Here is a 23,328-nt window from a genome sequence, read left to right on the forward strand (position 1 = left end):
CGCGCACTCCAGGGAGGGCATCTCTTTCCTTCCTCTGAAGCATCTGCTGAGGCTGCTGACAGAAGGCAGGACACTGCTCTGATGAAGCATGATGCCTTCTGCTCCGTGGCAATCTAATAAATAGACACTAATAGAGCTAACTTGAAATCCCTGATACAGGCTGTACAGCACTTCTTCCAGCTGTTAGTTCTCCTCCCAGTCAGAAAGGGAGAAATAAGAATCCCTCTGATATCTTTGCATCCTGACACCTTTGTTCTGCTGAGCAAAGTTCTCACATCACCGTGCATGCCTTGACCACAAACCAGGGTTTTTTTTATTTAAAAACAAAAAACTGCCTCATCGTTCTCAAGAAAGGACGGTTGCTCTGTGAGTACGTGAGAGGCAGCTCCCCCAGGCAATCAGTTTTATCATCTACGGTGGCGAAACTTGTTTTTATCTATGTGCAAAGATGTTGAGAAGTAGGGATGGGGGTGACGTCGGTGTGGAAGAGGAACCTGAGAACTGCCTGCAGGTCTGGGAAACGTTTGCATTCTGCTTACAAAGAGCAAACAGAAAAACACACCCCAGAGGGCTTCAATACGGCTCAGCAAACCAAGCAGACAAGCAAACCAAAACCCACAGCCAGACACAGCCTGATAGTCTGGCCTGAAAGGAGAAATTGCAACAGCTGCATGCAAAGCTGGTTCACAGCCGGAGCCCACGGCTGCTCTTTGCTCTGCATTGCTGCCCAGGGTGCAGGAGGGCTGCTGTGCTGCTTGGAATTACAGGGCTCTATGCCATGCCCTGTGACCAAAAGGCATCTCCCACTGAGTTCAGAGTGGAGGAGAAACAAAGCATTCTCTCAGCCTGGCTTCCTGAATGCTTTCTCTCTTTAACTAATTCTTGGGATGTCCTACATGTGGAGCCCACCCAACAGGTTTAGATGAAAAGGCATTATCCCAATCTCCAGGCTGGATGTGGCTCTGGGCAGCCTGCTCTGGTGGTTGGTGACCCTGCCTGTGGCAGGGAGGTTGAAACTAGGTGATCATTGTGGTCCTTTTCAACCCAGGCCTTTCTATGATTCTATGATTCTATAATCTCAAAGGTTTTCTGCCAAATCTCCCAAGTATTCTTAAAGGACTTCATTTGAAAGCAACAAAACCTGAATTTTATAAGGCAGGCAGAAGCATGAGAGATGCTTGGTTCCTCAGGAGGTGTAGAATGGTGTGATCTGGCTTCTTAGTGTTAGCTAAACGTGCAGTGTGCGTGGGAAGTCATCTGCGAGAGGTGTTTGTCATTAATGCCCTTAGTGTTTGCACACACAGCTCAGATGCACTTCGAGCAGAGCTGATTTCTTTGCTAGAATTAAGCAGCAAGCCAGCACTTCAGCAGTACAGTATAGGGAACTGGTGGTTTGGTATAATCCATGTTAAGGGTAGAAATTTAAAAAAAAAAAAGGAAGAAACTTAAAAGGTAGAAAACGGTGATAAAAAGTAAGAAAAACAGATGTAGCTGAGTCGTGGCATCCCAGAGTTTGAAGGGTGCTCTTTGTTTGCTTTAAACATGGCACAACTGCAGAAAGCTGTAGACATAATTAAGATACTGTGTTGTATTTCCTCTTCAATTGTCACAGAAAAACTGCGTCTGGTGAGTGAAAGACAAAACTAAGCAAGAAAATAGGGGCGGGAGGGGAGAAGGAGACGACCTAAATACAGAGATACTGGAGAAACCATCAAAAGGAGAAGTTGTGACTGAAACAAATCAACAGGGCCAATGCACTGCCATTGCCAAGGAAATCTTGACTCCTCTATCCAAAGGAAACTGCCCATAACCGTACAGGCTTACTCATTGCTTCCAGCACACAGATGGAGCTAACAGTCCCCATGAGATGTGAGCAAAGGACAGCACTCGCCAGGCTGGGAAGCAGCCCCAGCACTGACATGCATTCCCTTGGCTGCTGCCCTCCCACTGATTTCAGAAGCCCAAATCCACCTCTTTGTGGGACATCACAGCTCCTTTCCAATCCCCTCCCCAGATCTCCTCTGCCTGTTTGCCGGGAGCTTGCTGTTCTGCAGGACTTGAGATGGAGCCCTCCATACCCACAGGAAGGAGCAGCCTTGGCACTGATAACTAGCAGTACTCAGCTTTGGTGGAGTCCAAGCAGTTCAGCAGTTTGGCATCTTGTTACATGCTGCAAGAATAACAGCTTACCTAGGTCCTTATAAGTAAAAGAGGAGCACTAGGGGCCCTCTACCAGCCAGCAGCTCCCCCAAGCAGAGCTGGAGCATGACTTCACTATCAGTGGCTTTGTGGGTAGTTGCTGATGTCATCAAACTTGTTTTTTTTCTCTGAAGAGGTTTACAACCTGACAGCTAGGCACGTGCCTAGGTAAGTGTTCATGTCCATAAGGCACTTCGTTTGTCTGACAGATCCCCCTACCAGCCTTGAACTGCACGAGTCTACCAGAACGGTGGCAGCTCTGCACAATGGCTGCAATGCAGACCTCCCTTGGGAAATAACCTAATTGTAATGCAGTGTGGTCCCACAAAGTGTTTCCGTCGCCCTACTTCTCCCTCTTCGTGTAGCTGTACCCTCCCCTGCATCCCTATCAACCCTTTCCTGTCTGGGCCTTGGGTAGCGCTTTCCAGTCTACATTCTTCTTGGCCGTGTCGGTCAGCAGCAGCATCAGTGGCTCCTTGGGCCTCAGACCCTTCTCTATATGCCTGAATATGACTCTGAAGGACAACCAGTGAAGTTACAAAGAATTTCATCCTCTTTCAACTGCAGGTGGCTTTGGTTTAGGGCAGGATGTAGGAACGGATCTTGTATGGGATTAGCATTAGTGCCATGCCTCTTCCAGTACTTCAATATGTCAGTTTAGCTGACTTGCTTTGACATTTGCTGTCCCACAGTTTGATTTGCGTACCAACCTCATTTGTGGACGTTAGCAGCCTGACCTCAGTCTTGTCAACTGATTCCTGTTTTTCAATTTATTCAAGATCTCTGCTGAAACATTTGCTGCTGTCTGCCCAGCTGAAGTGAAAGGGGAAGCACGATGAAGTACAGGAGTGGAGGGGCTCATGACTGCTGGAAGGGTATTTTCCAGCCTCAGGAATCCCCCCATAGAATTAAAGCACTGTTTTTGTGTTCCAGTTCACATGAAAACGCTTGCCTTTCACTTCACAGCCCACAGCATCACGGACAGCATTCAGGACATCGGCACACCAGTGGCTGCTGAAGCATCGTTGTTTTCCTTCCAGTCTTCTCAGTGCCTGCTCCTCTGCCTTTCTGTGCATGCCAAAAGCATGCTGTGTGCTCCAGTGCCTATAGGCAGCATCACAAAACAGGTGGGAGGGAACTCCTCTGGCCTGTTTTGCAGAGAGGAAGCAATGCAAAGATGCAAATAGATGAACTCAGAACCATGGATCTTCCCACACTGGTTTCATGAACTTTCCACAGCAGAGCCAGGCTCTTCAAAGCTACAAAACCTGCTGCCTCGAGCAGTAGCATGAGCTGTGGGGGATGCCCCAGTGGTCCTGCACAGGTTGAAAGCCTCCTTTTCTGAAAGCCAGCTACTGTATTCATGTAGGTTCTCAATGGCAACATCCTGAGGGCGAACTGCTACATGCCAGGATCGTGGCTTTCATTAGCACTCTTCTTCTAATTGGCTTGCCAATAGTAGGTGGTTAGTCATGTAGGAGTTGCCATAGCTGGCAGGTGATTGCTGCAGAGCTGACCTAGCTCCTTTCATACAATGATCTGGTACTGGGAGATGGGAAAAACCTCCTTGGACTGCGTGACCTTGCAGGTCTTTTCCAACTTCGGTGATTCTATGATTCCATTCCTTGCAGCAGTGCATGAAGAGCTGAACCCTCACACAGAGCTCTGCAAACTCTGTCATTCGTGTGACATTTACACTGAGTTGGGTCCTGCAGGAGCACTGCTGGAAACAAGCACAGTGCTCCCAAAGGCATGCTGGGATGCATTCAGGATGTGGGCAGGTAAGGAAACACACACAGGAGTGCTGGAGCTGCTGTAGAGCACGGGTTACTTACAGCTACTGACACCCTTAGAAGCAGAACATTTGCAATCCTCTTGGACAAAGCAGGCAAAGCAATTAAAACCATCATGCTATGACAAATAAGAAAGCATTCCCTCCTGGCCCTTCCCTCCTTTTCTTTCATTCTCTCCAAAAAGCCAGAGGTACCGTGTTGGGGGATTTGGAACTGGGAAGGACAGCAAAGAAGTTTCAGCCCGGGCAATGGATAAACCTATTTTTAGTGGCATGGAAAATGCTCCTCAGAGGCTGTGGATTGCTACAGTGTAAGAGACGTTTCCTCCTTCCTAGTTTCTGCTGAAATAAGAGAATTTTAGAAGCAAACAGCAAAAGTGAGAAAACAACCACTCCACTGGATGACTGCCTGTGGCTGCTTTGGCAGCAGCATTTTCTTGGGGGAAAATCCCAGTGCCACCCAGTTCTGGGGGTCCAGGGACTCAGCTGGGGTGCATGAAGCCTGAGGTGTGCTGGCAAGGGTTCACAACTCCAAAACACAAAAATACCACCAGGTACTCCAAAATTATTTCTCCCAGGACACCTCTTTCCCCTATGGCTGTTTCAATTGTAGCCCTCCAAGGCAGGAACGATTCCCATCATGGGAGGGGGGGAGCTGGAAGCAGCACATTTTGAAATGCTTGTCAGCGTTCCTCTTTCTGTTATCTGATGGAAAGGGGTTTCGAATAAATAACGCATTCATGTCCTTCAACGTCCACATCTGCTTTTCGCTTCCTGGTTGCACTCCTATAAATAAATGATTATAACATGTAAGGATGATGCACACATAAATATAATTATGTGACATATAACATATGTGTGCTACCTGCTACGTGCTGCACGTATCATATGTAATAAATAGATATTAAAACCTTATATATAATTTTTATTTAACACATTGAATATTATTATTATTATAGTAATAATAACTGAACCCCCACAGCTTCCCAACCCCAGGCAGAGCCCAGGGGATCCTTCTCACTGCTGAGGCAGAGGACAGCAAGGTGAGGGGTGCTGCAGATCTCCCTGCACTGTGTGTGTCCTGCCCTGGGTTCCAACTCCCACATCACTGCTCGTGGCGTTTTGCAGGAGCACAGCTCTCCTTTCCTACAGGTCATCCTGGTAGCAAAAGTTTCTGATGAGCCAAACCAGAACAGGAACAATTTCCAGCATGGTATGCAAACTGAAGTGTTACCTATATAATTAGGGCGAATCTATGGGGAAAGCACCTCTGTAACCAGTATAACTGTCTACAAAATCCCTAGAGTATATTTAGTTTTATCAGCAAAAAACCTCTTCCTCACTCCCTGCCTGCATGATAACACACATAGGAAACTGACACGCAGCACATCTCTATTCCCCAGATTCACACCACTGCCCTGTCCTAGCACTGAGCTCCCTTAGGAATGGCAGCACGGAATTGGAGTGATCACCCGAGAGGGTTTTGACTGTATTACTTCAGCCAGCTCTTACAAAAGCCCAGACAACAAACATCCTTCTGTTTGGGACAGCTGAAAGCATCCCCACTTTACAGCTGGGTCAGCATCAGCGTGAAGAACTTCAGCAGAGCAGATCTGCAGGTGCCGTGGCTGGAGCTGTTAGAACTGCCGTGCTGTTGCTGTGCTTTATGTACAACCACCTGCACTGAACATAGAGCCGTTTGTGTGCAAATTGCTGAGCTGTTCCAAGCCTGGTGTGCAAGAAGAGCTGTTCACACATACGCAGTGCACTTCTACAATTTTTCCTTTTATTAGAGCTCACTTCGAGGTGGGCAATGTGTTCCATGTACCAACACGTGCTCTGGTCAACTTCATCTCTCCTTTGCCCAAAGAGCATGGCTTTGGCTCCAATTGGTCAAGTTTATGAGCTGAGTGAGGCTGAAAGGGCTGCAGAAGGAGGCTCATGCAGATATTCCACCTGCCGGGGGGACAAAGGTTGTTTCCCAAATGTTGCTCAGGTCCATCATTGCTCCTGAGGTTCTTTCCCCTGTCAGGCTCTGCCTTGCTGAGCTGCAGCACTGAGTGGTGCCCACACAGGACAGGCAACTGCGACTGGATGAATTCCAGCTGCTACAACAGCTTACAAACCAGCTAAACAGGATGCACTGATAAACGCTGCAGTATTGGCCAACAGCTCAGTATTGCTTTTCATCAAGCCCCTGTAAATGATTTTAAAATAAACATCTGACAATCTTCTGACTTCTAGCAAGCTCCTTTGACAATTGATGGAAGCAGGGCAGCCCATAAAGCACAGCAGGGCATTTTAAGGCTGTTCACTGTGGGCCATAATCACCTGAATTAGAGCCATTAGTTTTGCATCCTTTCATGCCCACTGTCCCCCATCAGGGCATGGGCACAGCAGTGTTCCTCTGCACACTCTTAAAATTCAATGGATTGGAGAACCAGAGGGCTGAGCCCCATTTAACCCCCCAGATTAAAGGTGAAGTGAGATTTCACCCCACTGCTGGAAACACTTTAAGTAGTGCAACCACTCAACATTTCTGGCAGCAGCTTCAGTGCCTCTAGTCTGAGCAGTCTGCTTATTAAGAGCAAGAGAAACATCAAGCAAGGCTCAAGAGAGCTCTATAAAAAGCTATTGGGAATTTGGGCTCTGCTGGGGGCAGGAGTGGGTGAGATGGAGCAGCCATGGGCTGTGACTGAGCCCCTTGGGTGGGAGGCAGAGCTGATTGCAGGAACCTTGGGGTCATGTCCATGGTCAGCTCAGCACTGTGCTGGAGTACTTGGAGGGGAGGCAGTGGCAGCATTGCTCTGCTCAGGACATTCTGCAGCATCATGAGGATCCAAGCCACCCTGGAGCCAAAACCCCAAAGATGAGGGCACATGAAACCCATTTTGGGACAACATCGCATACACCCATCCAGGACTCGGCTCTGCAGGGCTAGGAACCCAGCAGTTGAATCCCCCAAAGCAGAGCCACACACCACAGGCACACATCAAAGCATCACCTTTGGGCAGGCCGTGATGTCACGCAGGTTGCCACGCTGGTGTAAACAAGGCTGGTGCGGTGCTGCAGCCGGCGCACTTCCTCCTGCCTGCAGCGCTGAGCCAGCTGGGTCACTGCCTGAAGAGGTAAGGCTGCTTTTACGCTCTCTCTTTGTGATCTAGAACAAGCATTAATGAGATTTTAGGGTCTCCTGTGGGGGTGTTGCCCTCCCACGCTTTTTCCCTGGGCTCAGCTCATGCAGGGAGGGGGACTGGGAAGCTCTGGCTCTTGGCACAGCAGCCCTCCGAGTGCTCCTATCCTCCACACGAGTGCATGCAGGAGGCTCAACAGCAGCTGCATGAAGTTGCTGCCACCAGAGCAGGCAAAGGTTCAGCGTGGGCAGCTCCCGGTGCTCCCCAGGATCACTGCTGGGCCCGGATTGCTTCCTTTACCTGATTTCTCCAAGAATATCTTTTATTTTAAAACAGCACTCGGCAGTAAGAGGAAGTGCAGCAGATCTGTTTGGGTTTCCTTTTGTTTTTGTTTTTTGTTTTTTTTTTTCCTTAACAGCAATTTATATTGCCACTAAAGGAATAATAATCTCATGCTGCCCATGTGGCATCCATGCTGCTCTTTGCCTGAATCACAATGGCGGGACATCACTGCTGGAGGCTGGGGACACAATGTGACATGCAAGTGGGCTGCCTGGATGTGGCTTTGTCCTCAAGAGTGCTGAGGCTCAGAACTGAAATTTCAATGCAGCCACCTGCTAAAACTTAGCTAACTTCATTCACTGGGGCTTTTAAGCCATATTTTGTCAGAGGAGCAATGGGATAGCATTCACCTGTGCTCAGGAGGAGCTCGACAGCACAGCCCAGGGGCAGTTTGGCAGCGATGGATGAGATCCACATTGGGTGGACCTTAACCTGAAATTTCTTAAAGCAAATCAAAAGGGAAAAGTAAATCAAAGTACTGAGGGTGAGTCAGTGTCAAACTGGGCTTACCGCAGACCTGTGTCAGGGAAGACAGCAGCACTGGGGCAGCAGGTGGTGCAGAAGGAGAGAGCTGCTCCAGGCAGGGTTCCAGCTCCCAGCTCAGCCCTGGTGTGGGCGGTGGGACCACTGCTGTGCCCACACCTCCAGCACTGGGAATGGCACTGCACTGTGGGGCTGCGCTGCCCAAGCCAGCTGTGGGAGTAGGAATGAGAGCAGAATGCAAACCAAAATCTGAACAGCCCAGATCCGCTCCAATTTTCTTTGTTGAAAAAGAAAAACAGAAAAAGAAAAAAAAAAATACCTGTAACTGTAGGACTTTCCACTTGAGTACAGAGGTTTCAGACTGAAGCATGAGTGCGAAAGTGTGAGATACTCGCAGCCCTGAAATGAGGACAGAAGAATTTGTGCTGTAATCAGATCAACCTGCTGCAGGCAGCCAGCAGAGCACTGTGCTGCACTGAGATGAATCTCTTTTTCCTGGAAGTGCCATGTTGTGTTTCCAAATTATCCTGCTACGAGTAATTCTGTGCACGCTTCATTCTTACCCTGCTGCAATAGCCTCAGAAATACAGACTCCATGTGAAGCAGTGCTTAGATAATATTACATAGATTTATCACCAATTTTTTATTTTATTTTATTTTTAAACTGCATATTAGGAGCTGACTTCCCTCAGTGTGGTGTGAGGGACCAACAAAAAACACTTTCTGATGTGACACATGGAGACAAGTGCTGATAAAATCAGCTCGAGGACTTCAGCCTTTGCTGATGCTTCGTATAGCAAATGCTGTCTGAACAGCTTTGCAGATAGGAAGTCTGATTGCAGACAACCAGGGGCATCTGTGTGTGTCTGTGTTCGCCCTGGGGGAGGAAGGTGAGGGGGGTGGAGAGGGAGTTACCTCCAGTCTGAGAAAGTGGGAGGAAGGGGGCAATGCAGCTGTGTTTTCCTGAAAATGCCATGTTGTGCTTCCAAGTTGTCCCGCTACAAGCGGTTATACGCATGCTTCATTCTTTCCTTGTTGCAACAGCCTCAGAAACACAGACTCTGCAGAGCAGATCCCACAGGAATTGCCATAGAAAGTCCTCTCTTACTTGAAGTGCCCCCTGGCAAAGCCTGAGGACAGGTTTCCACATCAAGGAAAAGGGGGCTGCTTTTGAGCTAGGGAGCAGCAAAGTTCCTTTCCTTTCCCAAGAACCTTGAGATCAGGTCAATCACTCATAGCCACTGCTAGATTGCCTCCTGTACAATTTGGTTGAAGGGATGGATTCATGTCTTTGTTAATGACTTTGTAGCAAAGTCATCATTCTCAGCACCCACCACGTGCCAACGAGCAGCAATCAGCCATGCGCACATTGATGGCATTAATGCTGCTGCACCCAACAGGGTCACCTCACTCAGTCCATGTTCTTGGATATGCCCAGTCCTGAGGCCAGTTGAAGCAGAGAAGAGGCTGTCCCTCACCCCACGGCCCCAGTGCTGCCCCATGCACCCCCTGCCCACCAGTCATATCCTTACATTTGCTCAGGTAATGGAGCTGGGACATCTCCTGCCCCTTCATAAAGAGGGTTCTGCAACCTATGGCTCTGAAGGCTGAAGATCCCAACCTCCACTGTTTCCACATAAACAGCAGGGATAGGAATACCAATTCCCAGAGCATTTTCTCCCTAATGTCAGCAGTCTTCTTTTTAGGATCACCCTAGAAGATAGCAACACAAAGTCATGAGGATGTGGCCACACCACACCACCACCTCTGCCCCTCCATCTGCCTATGGGTTTAGAAAACTACCTTCAACTGGGCAAAGAGGAGAAGTTTTGATTAACTCTGACACCTTGTGGACAATTAGCAGATGAGGACAAAGCCCAGGGGGATCTCTCCATGTAAGGGGCTCTGCCATGCACTCAGGCTGCTGCAGCCCACTGGTGCCCATTGGGTGTCTGGACACAGCTTGCCGCCATCAGAGCACGTAGGCTGAGATGTGAGACCAAGCATGTGCATCATTCTCATGTTACAGCAGATATACATCCCGGACATGTACATTTACCCTAAATATCTCTGTTTGGTGGCCGCTTTGAGTCAGCAGCCTGAGCCTGATTACTCTGATAGTTGCTGTTGCAGCCTAGTTCTGAGCTGTCACATGAAATGTAAATAAGTCTAACTGTACGTTGGAACCCCGACATGCAAACCTACTGCTGTGACTCATCTGACCTCAGCCCCTCTGAGTATCACAGATCCATTGGCCAGCATTTGGATAGCAGCATGTTCTCAAAATGGAACATTTTGCAAATGCACCCAATCCTCAGTGGCCAGAGGCCATCTGGCGTTGTGTTTTGTCAGAGCATGGGGCAGTCAGGCTGACCTTGGCATGCAGGCAGCTAATAACTCTGACAGTGATGCTTAATGGCTTCTTGGCAAAGTGGGAGCTCACCTGGAGGGTGATGAGGGAGCAGCAGGTGTCCTGCTGGGGCTACAGATGGACCCGGCCTGGGACACCTAAGTGTTATCTGCTGTCCCGGTGAAGGAGAGGATGGGCAGTGCCCCCCAGCTACAGCATTTCTTTGCTATTTGGCACGGCTGAAGGATGTAGCTCAGTTGCTAAACCCAAACACATGGCAGGAGATAGCCCTGCCTTTTGCAAATCATGAGAAAATGAAACAGAAGTTAAAAAGAGAAGCAGCATTGTCAGCAGCTCCTGTTAATAAAGCCTGTAGGTGCAGACACTTAGCAGCCCAGGGCTGAAGCCACCTGCAGCCCCAATTAACAAAGTGAAGAAAGCCAACACTAATTATGCTCTTTGTCATTTGAGAACTCTAATCTTTTTTTACAGCACAAAAAAAAGAAGCCTTAGTAACAGGGGATGAGTTACTAATATCTACCTACAGAGACGCTTCTTTTTCTGGCAAATGCCCCATGCGAGTTTTGCTCTCAGGAAATGAGTCAGAAGCAGGGGAGCAGTGTCTGCAGTGTCCTATGAAACAGGAAGCCAATATTCAGTGTTAACTGTCACTTTAGACACGGAAGGGAATCACTATACTAAGAGTTAGAACCCTGTGGGGAAATACCCCATAAAACCAAACTCCTGTAACTTAACCCGCAGGCATAATCCAGTTGTTGGCATCCACATTTTGGTCACTGGGCTATGTGGTTGCTTTCTTGTAGAAGTCAGGCTATGGCACACTGTAACAATCAGAAAGATCAAGGCAATGGAATGGTGCTACAGGAGATGTAACCACAAGGAAACCAGTGCAATAGAAAGATGTTACAAAAAAAAGTGCTCACCCATCTTTGAAAATTTAGGCTCAAGGAGAAAACTCCAGACAAGAGGAATTTCCAACCAGAGACCCTTCCTCAGGGACATTCAGCCCTTAAATGAGGGCTAAGAGAGGTGCAGCCAGGCTCCACCCCTTCTGGGCACACAGGTGAACTGCTTTCATCTGTGCTCTCAGGGCTGACCAAGTCTTTTCCCCAGGTGCTCAGTGGTTCAGAAGAGGACTCAACAGTTCCCATACACACACCTTCCTCCTGTGTATTCCTTGCTAGCCATGTCACAGATGGGTTAGAGCTGCCAGGATGGGAAGCTCCTCCTGCTCTTCCATGAGCAGTGTGGCATAGTTTCTCCTATGCTTATGGAAACTGGAAAGCACAGCAAGGGGACTGATGCTGCGGTAGCAGTCCTGTCTCTTCTGCAGTAATAACAGGAGGGGGCAGATTTGAAGAAGGTAGCAGCATATTCTATGCAGGGGACATTCTGAGCCTCAGTGTTGTCAGATAGGAAATGTGAATGCAGACAACTCTTGCAGCGCCTTTGCCTTTACAACCACTGCTTTTTCTCTCTCCAGGAATGACCCGCACTCCCCCTCCTGTGCCAAATGCTCCCAGCAGTCCCATCATGACGCACAGCAACTGGAACTGCTCCGATCCCAACGTAACGTACAAATCCACGCTGTACGCTGCCACCTACACCATCATCTTCATCCCCGGCCTGCTGGCCAACAGCGCTGCCCTCTGGGTGCTGTGCCGCTTCATCAGCAAGAAGAACAAAGCCGTCATCTTCATGATCAACCTGGCCGTGGCCGACCTGGCGCACGTCCTCTCGCTGCCGCTGCGGATTTACTATTACATCAACCGCACGTGGCCTTTTGGGAGATTCCTCTGCCTGCTGTGCTTCTACTTGAAGTACCTCAACATGTACGCCAGCATCTGCTTCCTCACCTGCATCAGCATCCAGCGGTACTTCTTCCTATACCAACCCTTCAAGGCCAAGGACTGGAAGCGGCGCTACGACATCGCCATCAGCGCGGCCGTCTGGCTCTTTGTGGGCGCTGCCTGCTCCCCGTTCCCCATCATGCGCAGCTTCCGCCTGCAGAACAATTCCAAAACCTGCTTTGCAGACCTGGAGGTGCGGCAGATCGAGAGCAAAGTGGGCACCGTGGCGATGACGGCCACCGCGGAGCTCTTTGGCTTCATTGGGCCCCTCATCGTTATCGTGTTCTGTACCTGGAAAACAAAGGTCTCCCTTCGGGGCTTCCGGATACCGGTGCAAAACAACAGCGAGGGGCGGAAAGCTTCGAGGATGGTATCCACCTGTGCCATCGTGTTCTTTGTGTGTTTTGCACCGTATCACATCAATTTCTTCTTCTACATGATGGTGAAAGAGAACGTTATTACAGATTGCCTCCTGCGCAGGATCACGCTACACACCCAGCCCTTCTGCTTAACTCTTGCAAGTCTGGACTGCTGCTTGGATCCGATCCTCTATTTCTTTATGACCTCAGAGTTTCAGGACCAGATCTCCAGGCACAGCAGCATGGCCATCAGGAGTCGGCTAATGAGCAAAGAGAGTGCGTCGTCAGTTAAGGAATGAAACCAAGCCAGCTTAAGAGAATTAAGATATTTCATCTGAAACCCAGGATTGTTCTACTACCAACTCCATTACAGAAGACCCCTCGATTGTTCAGGGGAGTTTTGTAGCAGTGGAAATCTTTCAATACACACAAGATAAAACTTTATGATTAACGTGTTGGACTGACACAGCAGACATTGACTGCACCTACCGCTGTGATGCCCCCTCCTGACCCAGCGGGAGTGGAAAATCCCCAAAGCCTTTGATGGGAAATGGTGGAAACATCCTAGGAGTTCTTCTTTCCATTTCTCCAACTCCAGAGGCTCTTTGTTCAAGCCAAAGATGATTATTCATCCATACACTGGCATCTGCTGAAGTGCTTTCTCTGCACACCATGCATGCGAAGTGGTCAGGAATAGCGAGCAGCAGTTTTTCTGTCCATGCTCAGGGACACAGATGTGTGAGCTTGCTCCAGCACGGAGCCCCAGCTCGCTGCCGCCTGCCCCAGCTCTCAGAGCATTGCTCTGGTCATCACACTTACCACTGCTTCGTTTCTTTCTGCTCTTTTCATCAACTCCTTCTTCTCACCCTGCTCCATGTGTGTTCCTTCCCTGTGGATGCATCCTGTGCCTTACCCTGCAGCCAGTGCTGTGAGGTTGTTCGCATTCTGCACAGCAGGACCCTTCCTCTCTCCATGTCCCCTTCACACCCAAGGAACACCACTGCCAGCAGTGAGGACCCAGCATCAGTGCTGCTGGGTTGGGTGACACCAGTGGCACCACGCAGGTCCTCATCCCCATTATGTGCACAGCTCCCTCAGCCTAGTGCTGAGACCACACCGTGAGGTCCTTCTTTCGGGGTTCAGGGGCACGTGCACTAGAGAAGAAAGGTGCCCTTCCCTGGCTGGTTTCCCTAAGATGTGACAAATTCTACGCCAAATTCTGCCCATGTGTGTAACAATGGTTTCCCCGTGATAACTGGGACTCTTGCTGAACAGAAGCACGGATTTATTCCCTCTGAAACCCGTGTCTTTCCAAAACAAATGCATTCAGTGGCACCATCTCACATGTTGCTACAAAGCAGATAAAATACCAGACACACTTGCTGGGTATATTTTAACCACACAATTCCTCTTAATTACTTTTTCACTTACCCAACATTTTTCTGCATATTACAGTTTTTTACTTGACTGTTGTAGAACAAAGTGGGGGCAATTCAACATCCAGGTTTGGAAAACCATTACACTGGAGCTCTTCTCAAAGGCAGCGACCAGCTGTTGATTGAACCCAATTAGCTGCCACAGTTCTCCTCTCTTTGGTGAGAGAATGATTATGAACAACAGTATTATGAACTTAATCTCACAAGCAGATAAGTGAGGATGCCAAAAGATGCTCATCCAAACGGAGTAGCATTCACATTGTGTTACTGCAGCTTCTGTAGCTTTGTAGTAAGAACTGGGAGCTGTTTGCTGTGTTTACAATTCTCTGTTTATCAGGTGAGAACAAGTCGAATGCACTGTTATGGCAAGTGTGTAGCTCATCCTACGTTGTTCTTTCCAAAAACTGATGCTTCAGAAATAAACGCATTTTTGCAAGCGTAAGCTGAGTTTCCTAGTGGTCCCTTGCACCTGCAGAACAGAATGGGATCAGCTCCTCCTTCGCGTGGATCAGAGGCCATTTTGAAGTGCATTGGTGGCTGCTGACTTTTCTTGTTCTTTAAGATTCCTCTCCAGTCTACAGAAAGGTGTGGGATGGACCTCCAGAAGGGATAATATTCCCATCCCCATGAGGGCATCCCCAGCACCTCATCTCCTGCTGTCACCCCATCCCCCTGCCTTGCTCATCTCTGAGCTCCCTCAGATCCCACTTAACCAGCTTGTCTGATCTGTCGCACATCAGAGACCGACAGCTTGTCCTCTGCAATCCCATACAAGAACTCCCATGGTTTTAGTCCAAGCCAAACACTCAGCAGCAGAACAGGCCCCCAGCAGACCCAGCTGCCCCCAAGGAGGGGATATGGAGCTGCAGAAATGCCAGCCCCACTTCCTGCAATTCACTCCATTTCCCATTGCCATACAATGTGTTTATTATTTTGTCCATAGGAAGCATCACTTCACGTTGTTCCTCCTTGACTGTCTCCTGTGCCGGTGCCATTAGCAAAAGAAATATTTCTTTTGCAGTGCAAGCAAATGGTTCCTCATGCTGACTGATGTCAGAACTGAGAGGTTCCTCTCCTGCCTGGGGAAGGATCCTCCTCTATTGGACAGGAACAGGAGTGGGGTTACGGTCTGTGGGGTTTCTTGCCTTCTTGCAGGTTCCCGGTGCCAAGCTGCAGGATTCTGTGAGTACCTGGGCACACGACTTGTGCATTTCCACTAAAAAATACCTGGCTTGTGCTTTACACAAGAACTTAATCTGAATAGGTTGGGCAATGACCAACTCCAGTCTTCCTACCACTGCTCTCATAGAGACCCATGTGCCGTGGGGACCAGCCCAGCCCCAGTGCCACACACTGCCAGCCTGGTCAGTCCCTGCCCGGGGCTTTGTGCAAAGGAGAGCAGCTTCTCCAAGCCCTGTTTGTCAGACATCCTTCAGGTGCATCCTGTCAGACATTTCCCTGTGCTGAGCACTTACAGCTCCAGAAATGGGGCTAACGTGGATGGGAGCTGGCTGGATGCATGCCCTGGCCTCAGAAGGAGGACATCCTCACAGGATATCCTGGTAAAACATCACATCGCTTCAGAATCAACCTTTAACCTCTGCAGAGAGATGCTCCGGCACAATCCTACCCCCCTTGTACAAATCTGAGCTCTTTGCAAACAATTGCACACAGTTATTTCTCCCAGGGATTGCCGTCAGCTGCTGAAAATGGTTCATGGGGAGAAAAGATGAATGATGAGCAGCTCTTTCACCTTCCAAATCACTCTGCAGGGTTGGTTCCAGCTGTGGAGCTGGGGACTTGCACTGCACTTGGAATTACCTCTTTCTCCTCTCTTCCACAGTTGTGTTCTTGCTCGTTTTGCAGGGTCATAGGACTGCTAAAGAAAATAAATACAGAACAGAGTAGGATAGGATGGGATGGGATGGCGTAGGGTAGGGTAGAGTAAGATAGGATGGGATGGGGTAAGGTAGGATGGAATGGCATAGGATGGGGTAGGGTAGGGTGGGATGGGATAGTCAAAAAGAACCTACAGAGATCGTCAAAGAGCCCTTATTTACTACTGCACATTAAGTGCAAGACAAAAGGAGAACGTGGCAGCATCCACTTTAGCTTTACCAATCCCCAGGGCCAGAAAATGCAGCGCTGAGAAGGAGGCAGCTTAGAAGAAATCATGTGATGTGTAGATTTGACAGTGCTCAGCACTTGAGAAAGAAGAAGGTCATTCTCAGCAGTAGGGGAAATAAAAGTTATATATGTGTATATATGGATACACATATATAGATATGGCGAAGGAATTCAAGGATGTGAAAAATGAAATTGGGAATGCTGGACATTCTGTTTTTGTGAAAAAGTACTGCTTGGGGAAAATTTCAATCTTAAACCATCACATAATTTCAGAAATAAATTCCAAAGCCCTGTAAGCTTTAGCCTGTAGGGTTCATCATCTGAAGTAAACAGAAATTCCAAGGGAATGCAAGGAAATTACTGCCTTCCAGTAACTTTCTACTGATCCAGAGATTGGTTTTCCTTTTTCGTATGAAAGCAGGGAAAAAGAGAAGTGGGCTGAGCAAAGCTCACACTCACATCATGCAACTTTGAGCAGAAAGAAGAGTGCATCCAGGCTCCGTCCCATGGCATTGGTCACAGTGACATCACCGCCCTTCCAGCTGTTTTCGCGTCACTCTGCGAACACATTTTGTGTGCTGCAGGGAAACTAAATCCAGGATTTCCTGTTCTGCAGCCGCTGTGCCGGGCTGCAGATGCCGGCAGGATTCCTTCCAGCGCTCCAAAAACATGTGGGAGTTTGGAGGGGAGCCGCTGCAGCCGGGAGCGCTGCAAGGAGCCGTTGCAAAGCAAAGCCGAGGGCTCACTGCTCCTGCAGCCTAGCATGGATGCCAGCCCCGTGCAGGATGGGAGCTGTGGAGAGGTAAGCCCATTGCTGCTGTGTGTTTTTTTTTCCCAGTAGATAGAAGCTGTGGCAGTTCCGAGCAACTCTACTGCGGTGGGTTTTGATTTTCTGTTTTATATTTGGTTTTATATCCTGGCAGTGACTGTGGCTGCGCATTTCTGTGCCGCTGGCTGGGAGGGGAAGCAGAGCGCTGTGCACACGAGCTGGAGGCAGCTTGCAGCAAGCATTGCCTCCTACAGCAAAGAACTTCAGCTTTGTTACAGGCAGGAGCTGCTAGTACCGACTGACTCTGTTTACGCATTTCCCATCATTGCTTGGATTAAACAAACAAAACTACTGCTTGAAACACAGCTTCCAAAAAGCCTCTGTTACTTGAAATCAGCAGCTTACTTCAAGCCAAAAGTGTGGGGATTCTTCTTTTTCTTAATGTTTTCTTTACTCAGCTGCTTCTCCCTCCAGCATCCCAGCAATGAACAGGACTGGAGGGCGGCAGCTCTGCTGTCCCATCCCATCCCATCCCATCCCATTCCATCCCATCCCATCCCACTGCAGCCAGACTCCAGCTCGGCTCCGTCTGCCCAACAAACCCATGGAAAGGATGAGGACGAGTTTGAAAGTGGATCTGGGAGCACTCAAAGCTGTACCACAGAAATGCAGGGCTGGGTGGGGCAGGCAGTGATTCAGAGCAGCCAGGCAATTTCCAATACCGACAGCCATGTACGTGTCCAGAAAAAGGCACTGCTCACATGCTCCAAAAACTCCATGGTGCTGTGATTGCAGCCTTAGTGCCTTGATGAAGCACAGTTAGCTGGTGCTCACAGCTGATGGCTCTGCCCTCTCTCCCCTCTGCACTTCCAGCTGTAAACCCACCAGGACAGGCATGAAGTTTGGTTTGCAGCCGGATAAATCTCAGCTTTGCCATGGATAAAAGCCCCCCCAGCTCCTGTCTGCATGTAAATCAGAGTGGAGAGAGGGCATTACTTGTTACACCAATAGCAATAAGAAAAAGAAATATCAAAACAATGAAGGAATTGCAGGCAAAGACCTACCAAAGCACAGCAGCAGCCTTGCTCTGTAATAAATGAAAATCCGGTGCTGTCAGGAGGAGCTGTGTTCGGTGGGCTTCAGCAGGACCACGTGCTGCTGGCAGCAGGGAGCTCCCCCTGCTCTCACCAGGTGTAATGAGAAGAACTGCCAAACCAAAACTGCACATCCATGTGATGGCCCAGCCAAGAAAGGCACACTGCTGGGCTGCAAACAAAGCCAACAAGTGGAGAAAGAAGGCAGCGAGGCTCCCCATGGCCTTAGGATGTGGGCTGCAGGGACAGGAGAACCTCTCTGACGCATAGGATACATACGTAGCATCCTATGTATAAATAGTGTCCTATCTATCTATGGAGAGCCTCCTCTATGTATTTCTATCATCCTTTATATCTGTATAGAGAAAGCATCCTGTGTACATATAGAGCATCCTCTCCACAGCATCTTCGTGCACACAGAGGCACGCCAGCCCTCAGCATGACCTGCTAACACCCCAGTGCGGGGAGGAGAAACAGGCAAAGGGATGGAAAGAAACTCTGCTCATAGGAGACAGATGCATTTATCTTTCTGCGTGTCCTGCTGCTGGAGGACCACTCCTGTTGCCATAACACGATGCCTGCACAGTGCACCATGAGGACCCAAATTGAGTTAGCAGGACCAGCAGAGGGGCTGGCGTGCATTCGGCTGGCTATTAGCTTATAACCCAGCTCTGAGTCTGGAGCCAGAGCTCTGATGGATCTGTCTGCACCTCCCTGGACAGCCACTGCTCTGCTCTGCTGAGCATCGTTTATGGGTGCTGCTTATTGCCATGCTTCTGGTTCACACCAAATCTCTGTGCTGAGTCAAAAAGGCCCACTCATAGTCTCTCTTTATTTGTAGCATCATGGAAATCACTTGTAGGTGTACCAGAGAGCACCAATTTGGTCAGAGTTGGACAGAAAGCTCAGTGCAGTAGAAGTAGTTCTGGAAAAAGCCTGGAGAGATGAAGGTGTGCTCAGGTATTATCAATGGCAATTAATACAGCACTTAGGGCAATGTCACTGTGATAATGGGCTGGGGGACACAAAACACAGCTGTAGTTTCGCAGATAAAATCTTCCAGGAGCAACATGGAGGATGCCCAGGGTCACCATGGCCTGAAGTGCATTATTCAATGTGGGGAAGCACTGTGAGATTTTTGGCAGCGCATGGGGATGCGGTTTAGGGGGCATTGCAGTGAGGGTTCAAGACTTGGACTCGATGGTGGTCTTTTCCAACCATAGAATCACAGGATTATTATACACCACCTGTGTTTGTCCTTGCAGGAAGCCTCCGTCCGCCTGAACCCACTGGTGAGTGAGGAGTCTGGGCTGCGATGGAGAGCAACATGTCCTCGGGGAACTGCAGCCAGCCCCAGATGTCCTTCCAGAACACGCTGTACGCAGCCACCTACACCATCATCTTCATCCCCGGCCTGCTGGCCAACAGCGCTGCCCTTTGGGTGCTGTGCCGCTTCATCAGCAAGAAGAGCAAGGCTGTCATCTTCATGATCAACCTGGCTGTGGCCGACCTGGCGCATGTTCTCTCGCTGCCGCTGCGGATGTATTACTACATCAACCACATGTGGCCCTTCGGGACCTTCCTCTGCCAGCTGTGCTTCTACCTGAAGTACCTCAACATGTACGCCAGCATCTGCTTCCTCACCTGCATCAGCATCCAGCGGTACCTCTTCCTCCTGCACCCCTTCAAGGCCACAGCCTGGAAGCGCCGCTATGACGTGGGGCTCAGCGCGGCCGTCTGGCTCTTTGTGGGCGCTGCCTGCCTGCCTCTGCCCATCGTCAGGAGCCCGGCCCTATCCAACAGCACCACCACCTGCTTCTCCGACCTGGCCGTCAAGCAGCTGACGCCAGGAGCCTCCATCACTCTGGTGACAGTGGCGGAGCTCTTTGGGTTCGTCATCCCCTTCGGCATCATCGCGTGGTGCACCTGGAAGATGCGGCAGTCGCTGCAGGAGGGCGGGACGCAGCTGCAGAGCGCCAGCGAGAAGCAGAAGGCACTAAGGATGGTGCTGATGTGTGCCGCCGTCTTCTTCATCTGCTTCACCCCCTACCACATCAACTTCCCCTTCTTCATGTTGGTGATAGAGAACATCATCAAGGACTGCACCGTGCACAGCAACACGCTCCGCTTCCACCCCATCTCCCTCTGCCTTGCCAGCCTGAACTGCTGCCTGGATCCGGTCCTCTACTACTTCATGACCTCTGAGTTCCAGGACCAGCTGCTCCGGCATGGCTGTGCTGCCCTATGGGCTCGCCTCACGCACAGCCGACGCAGCCTCACCATGAGTGACGCCGGCCACAACATCCGCACCAAGCGGAGAAACCTGCCCAGGTTTCAGTTTTGGTCCCTCCCCAAGTTCTTTGGAAGGATAAACAGCATGGAAATCCCCCCGATGCAGCCCGACGAGCTCCTCTTGGAGTCCATCTCTTGAAAATGAGGCATTCTTCTCCACCTTGGCGCTCCCATGGCTTGAGTGAATATTGTGTTACGTCTCCAAGTGCGCATTAATACATGTCGGTCTCCAAGTACGTGTTAGTCTGTGTTGAATTACCCTCGTGTGCAGCAGGTGCGGGGATCAGACCTGGGAGGACATTCTGATCAAGGAAGGCTTGATGCTGCTGTTGAAAACTGTTTGCCTTACAGCATTTTCCCTCATGTCACAGCTAAAATGTCACCGCCACCACCAATGTCGGTGTTTCTCCTGTGCTGGACTGTGAGGGCCTTCCTCCCCTGCCATTGTTGTTGTTTCAGTGTCTTACCTATTTATCAGCTACAGAAGTCCTCCTGCTACAGCCTGGCTCTCTGGGATCAGGACACTCAGTGATCTGCATGTAAAGCAAACCTCTCCAGTGGGAAAACCCATAATCTGGGCAGAACCCAGACAGGTCGAGACTTCAGGGCTGCAGTGGGAGGATGAGGGGCTGGCAGTGCCATTCCTCCTGTCATCACAAGGAGGAATCACCCAGCACTTCGTTCAAGCCTCTGCTCATTGATGCAGATGCTATGCAGTCCCTCAGTTCTGCTTCATAACACAAAAATGGTCCCAGACTTCACTGGGGAATCAAGAAACGTTTACAAACCCAACCTGAGTGCATCCTATGGACTTCAAACTCGGGGGGAAATAAAATGTTCTCAACAAATTCTCAAGTGGGTATTATTTTAAAGGTTGCCACTTGCAAATAATCTTGTGGTTGTATAGATGGACTTAAGTCTCCTCCAAAGAGCCCCACGCATCACACTCAGGCAGCATTTCCATTCCATGTTCTTCTCGGCAGCTGCATTCACTCCATTTAGCAGCTAGCCCCACATCAGCTCTGCTCCCCCAGCACAGCACAAGCTCCAGGGGTGCCCATCCCACTCCCAGGCCCATTTGTGCTAGTAGAAGCTCCAAAAAGCCCCATGGGCAGCGCACGGGTTGGAGCTTTGCCCTCTCAGACCAAAGCACTGCCAACAGCAGTGCCAAAAACACTTGGAGAATTACTCAAGTCAGTGTAGGCAGAGGGTTGGGGCTTTTTTTGATAAAAAACAGGCTGACTGATAATTGGATGCACATTTCCAGCCTGTGCGACACTTCTGGCAGAGCGTAAGCAGGCGGTGTTTCTCTGTAGCTGGAGCACAGCAGAGGGACAGGCAGAACGTGGAGAAACTCTTTGCTATGTACTGCACACCAAGGGCAGGCAGCACACACACAGTGGGGGGCAGTGCACACTGCCCCCCACTTGCCCAAATCCCTCACCAGGACCCCCAAGAGCAACAAAACAAAGGGTTCTCCCTGCTCGTTTGGAGAGGGAAAAAGGCTTTTTAGGGCTGAAAATGTGTGCACATTGTGGTGGACCTTCAGGTGGACTCCAGTGAGCGCTCTTGGCCCTGAGTGAAGGCAAACCTGGCCACAGCAGCTCCATCACTACTGAGAATTCAGCACTTCCTTCCCAAAGAAAGCAGAAAAAAGAAAGTAAAATCGAAACTGGCAGCAGTCTGTCACATGCAGAGAGCAGCAGTTGTTCCGGGGGGCAGCCCTGCCTACACTGCAGCTCACAGGGAAATTCAGCAGCAAGAAACTCTTTGGGGGCTACGTGTGTGGGACAGCAATGATTCTGCTGTTGCTGGTGATAGAGAAAGAGCTTTAATAATTTCCTGAGCAGAGAGATAATGGGAGGGGACTTTGCTCTTGTACCTCTCTCAGCCTAAGTGAAAGCTTTTCTTGTTGCTGTTACTGGTTCTGCTCCGGCAGAAGAGGATTTGCTGGGTTTTAACCAAACCTGAGGAAATTCCCTTCCCACGGTGGCTGCTCTGACAGTTTGCTTTGCAGGAGCACAGGAAAAGCTGAAGGTTGGAGAGAAAGGAGAGCAGGGGGTAAGGGCTCAGACTGACAGCACCACATTCACCTGTGGGTGAGCAGCAAAACTGGGCTCCCTGCATTTGGCACTGCATCCTGAGATCCCACATGCAATTAGCTGTGCTACTCAAAGACACTGAGTTATTCTATCTGCATGCCATTAATTATACACCCAACATTCTGCAGCCCTTAAACAAGGATTGCCAGGGCGATGCCTCTTGCACACAATACTTCTGAGGGCACTGCAGGAAGGGAAGAACGGCTACTTTTCTCTCTGCTAAAAATACCTTTTCCTGCCTCCATGGCTGCATGCTTCCAGCCCAGCCTCACAATGCTTTTTGGCCTCTGCAGAAGCACTAAGCAGGAGCAGGGCTTGCACCCCCCAGCCAGGAGTGAACCTGGGGAGGCTGCAGCTGACATGGGAACAAACACACAGGCAGGGCTGGAGTGCTGCTGTGACCCAGAAGTACAGGCAGCGGATTCTGTTGCTTTAAACCAAACTGAGACAAGGAGAGGTTTTCCAGACAGGCGTGATTTCATCCAACCCATGGCCAAGTTTACTTCATGGGCACAGCCACCACCCTGCAGGGCATGGATGTGTACCGTGGTGGCACCGGTTGAGCAACTCATGGCTGTTCATCAGCCCCTCACACACAGCAGAGGAGCAGAGCAATGCAGTGCACTCACAAATCCCTGCTCACAGCACAACAAAATTGCTGAAAAATGCACTGATGCTCACAACTGTGCTGGGACACCCCACACAATGAGGGTCACAGCGACCCAACGCGGCCCAGTCCCACTGCACATAGTGAGACTTTCCCAGCAGTAACTGCCACGCCAACCCACAGGGGATTTTTACCTGTATTTTTTTTTCTTAAACAGTATTTCCCCAAGATAAGCAGAGAGGGAAAAAAATCATCCCCATCCAGAACTTTTTGGCCATGGGATGGTGAGAGCAGCGCCAGCTCCTCTTGCACACATCCCATGCTCTGTGTGCCCTTCCTGGGCTCCTCTTTGCTAAGCTGGCACCGAGCAA

At 49.8% G+C, this 23,328-nt stretch overlaps 2 protein-coding genes and 1 long non-coding RNA gene across 3 annotated transcripts; 2 read left to right on the top strand and 1 right to left on the bottom strand.

Moving 5' to 3' along the window:
- Nucleotides 1–1,689: 1,689 nt before the first annotated feature.
- On the bottom strand, nt 1,690–9,752 carry LOC116216923. The gene is made up of 4 exons (XR_004160601.1): nt 8,270–9,752; nt 7,978–8,160; nt 6,996–7,151; nt 1,690–4,777 (listed from the first exon to the last, which is right to left on the bottom strand). It is a non-coding gene; the product is annotated as an uncharacterized LOC116216923 (long non-coding RNA).
- On the top strand, nt 7,030–14,408 carry LOC100539461 (putative P2Y purinoceptor 10). The gene is made up of 2 exons (XM_010715079.2): nt 7,030–7,119; nt 11,805–14,408. The coding sequence occupies exon 2, from the start codon at nt 11,807–11,809 to the stop codon at nt 12,827–12,829; it is 1,023 nt and encodes a 340-aa protein (XP_010713381.2). The 5' UTR covers nt 7,030–7,119; nt 11,805–11,806; the 3' UTR covers nt 12,830–14,408.
- A 1,575-nt stretch (nt 14,409–15,983) lies between these two features.
- Nucleotides 15,984–21,387, top strand: LOC100541562 (putative P2Y purinoceptor 10). Its single transcript, XM_010715077.3, has 2 exons — nt 15,984–16,895; nt 19,222–21,387. Exon 2 carries the CDS (start codon nt 19,272–19,274, stop codon nt 20,385–20,387), a length of 1,116 nt encoding a protein of 371 aa, XP_010713379.1. The 5' UTR covers nt 15,984–16,895; nt 19,222–19,271; the 3' UTR covers nt 20,388–21,387.
- Nucleotides 21,388–23,328: the final 1,941 nt, after the last annotated feature.

This window comes from Meleagris gallopavo, chromosome 9 (genome assembly GCF_000146605.3).
Source record: "Meleagris gallopavo isolate NT-WF06-2002-E0010 breed Aviagen turkey brand Nicholas breeding stock chromosome 9, Turkey_5.1, whole genome shotgun sequence".
Classification (NCBI taxonomy): Eukaryota; Metazoa; Chordata; class Aves; order Galliformes; family Phasianidae; genus Meleagris; species Meleagris gallopavo.

Coding starts and splice junctions, on each gene's coding strand:
- LOC100539461 (XM_010715079.2), top strand. CDS start 11,807: ATGACCCGCACTCCCCCTCCTGTGCCAAATGCTCCCAGCAGTCCCATC.
- LOC100541562 (XM_010715077.3), top strand. CDS start 19,272: ATGGAGAGCAACATGTCCTCGGGGAACTGCAGCCAGCCCCAGATGTCC.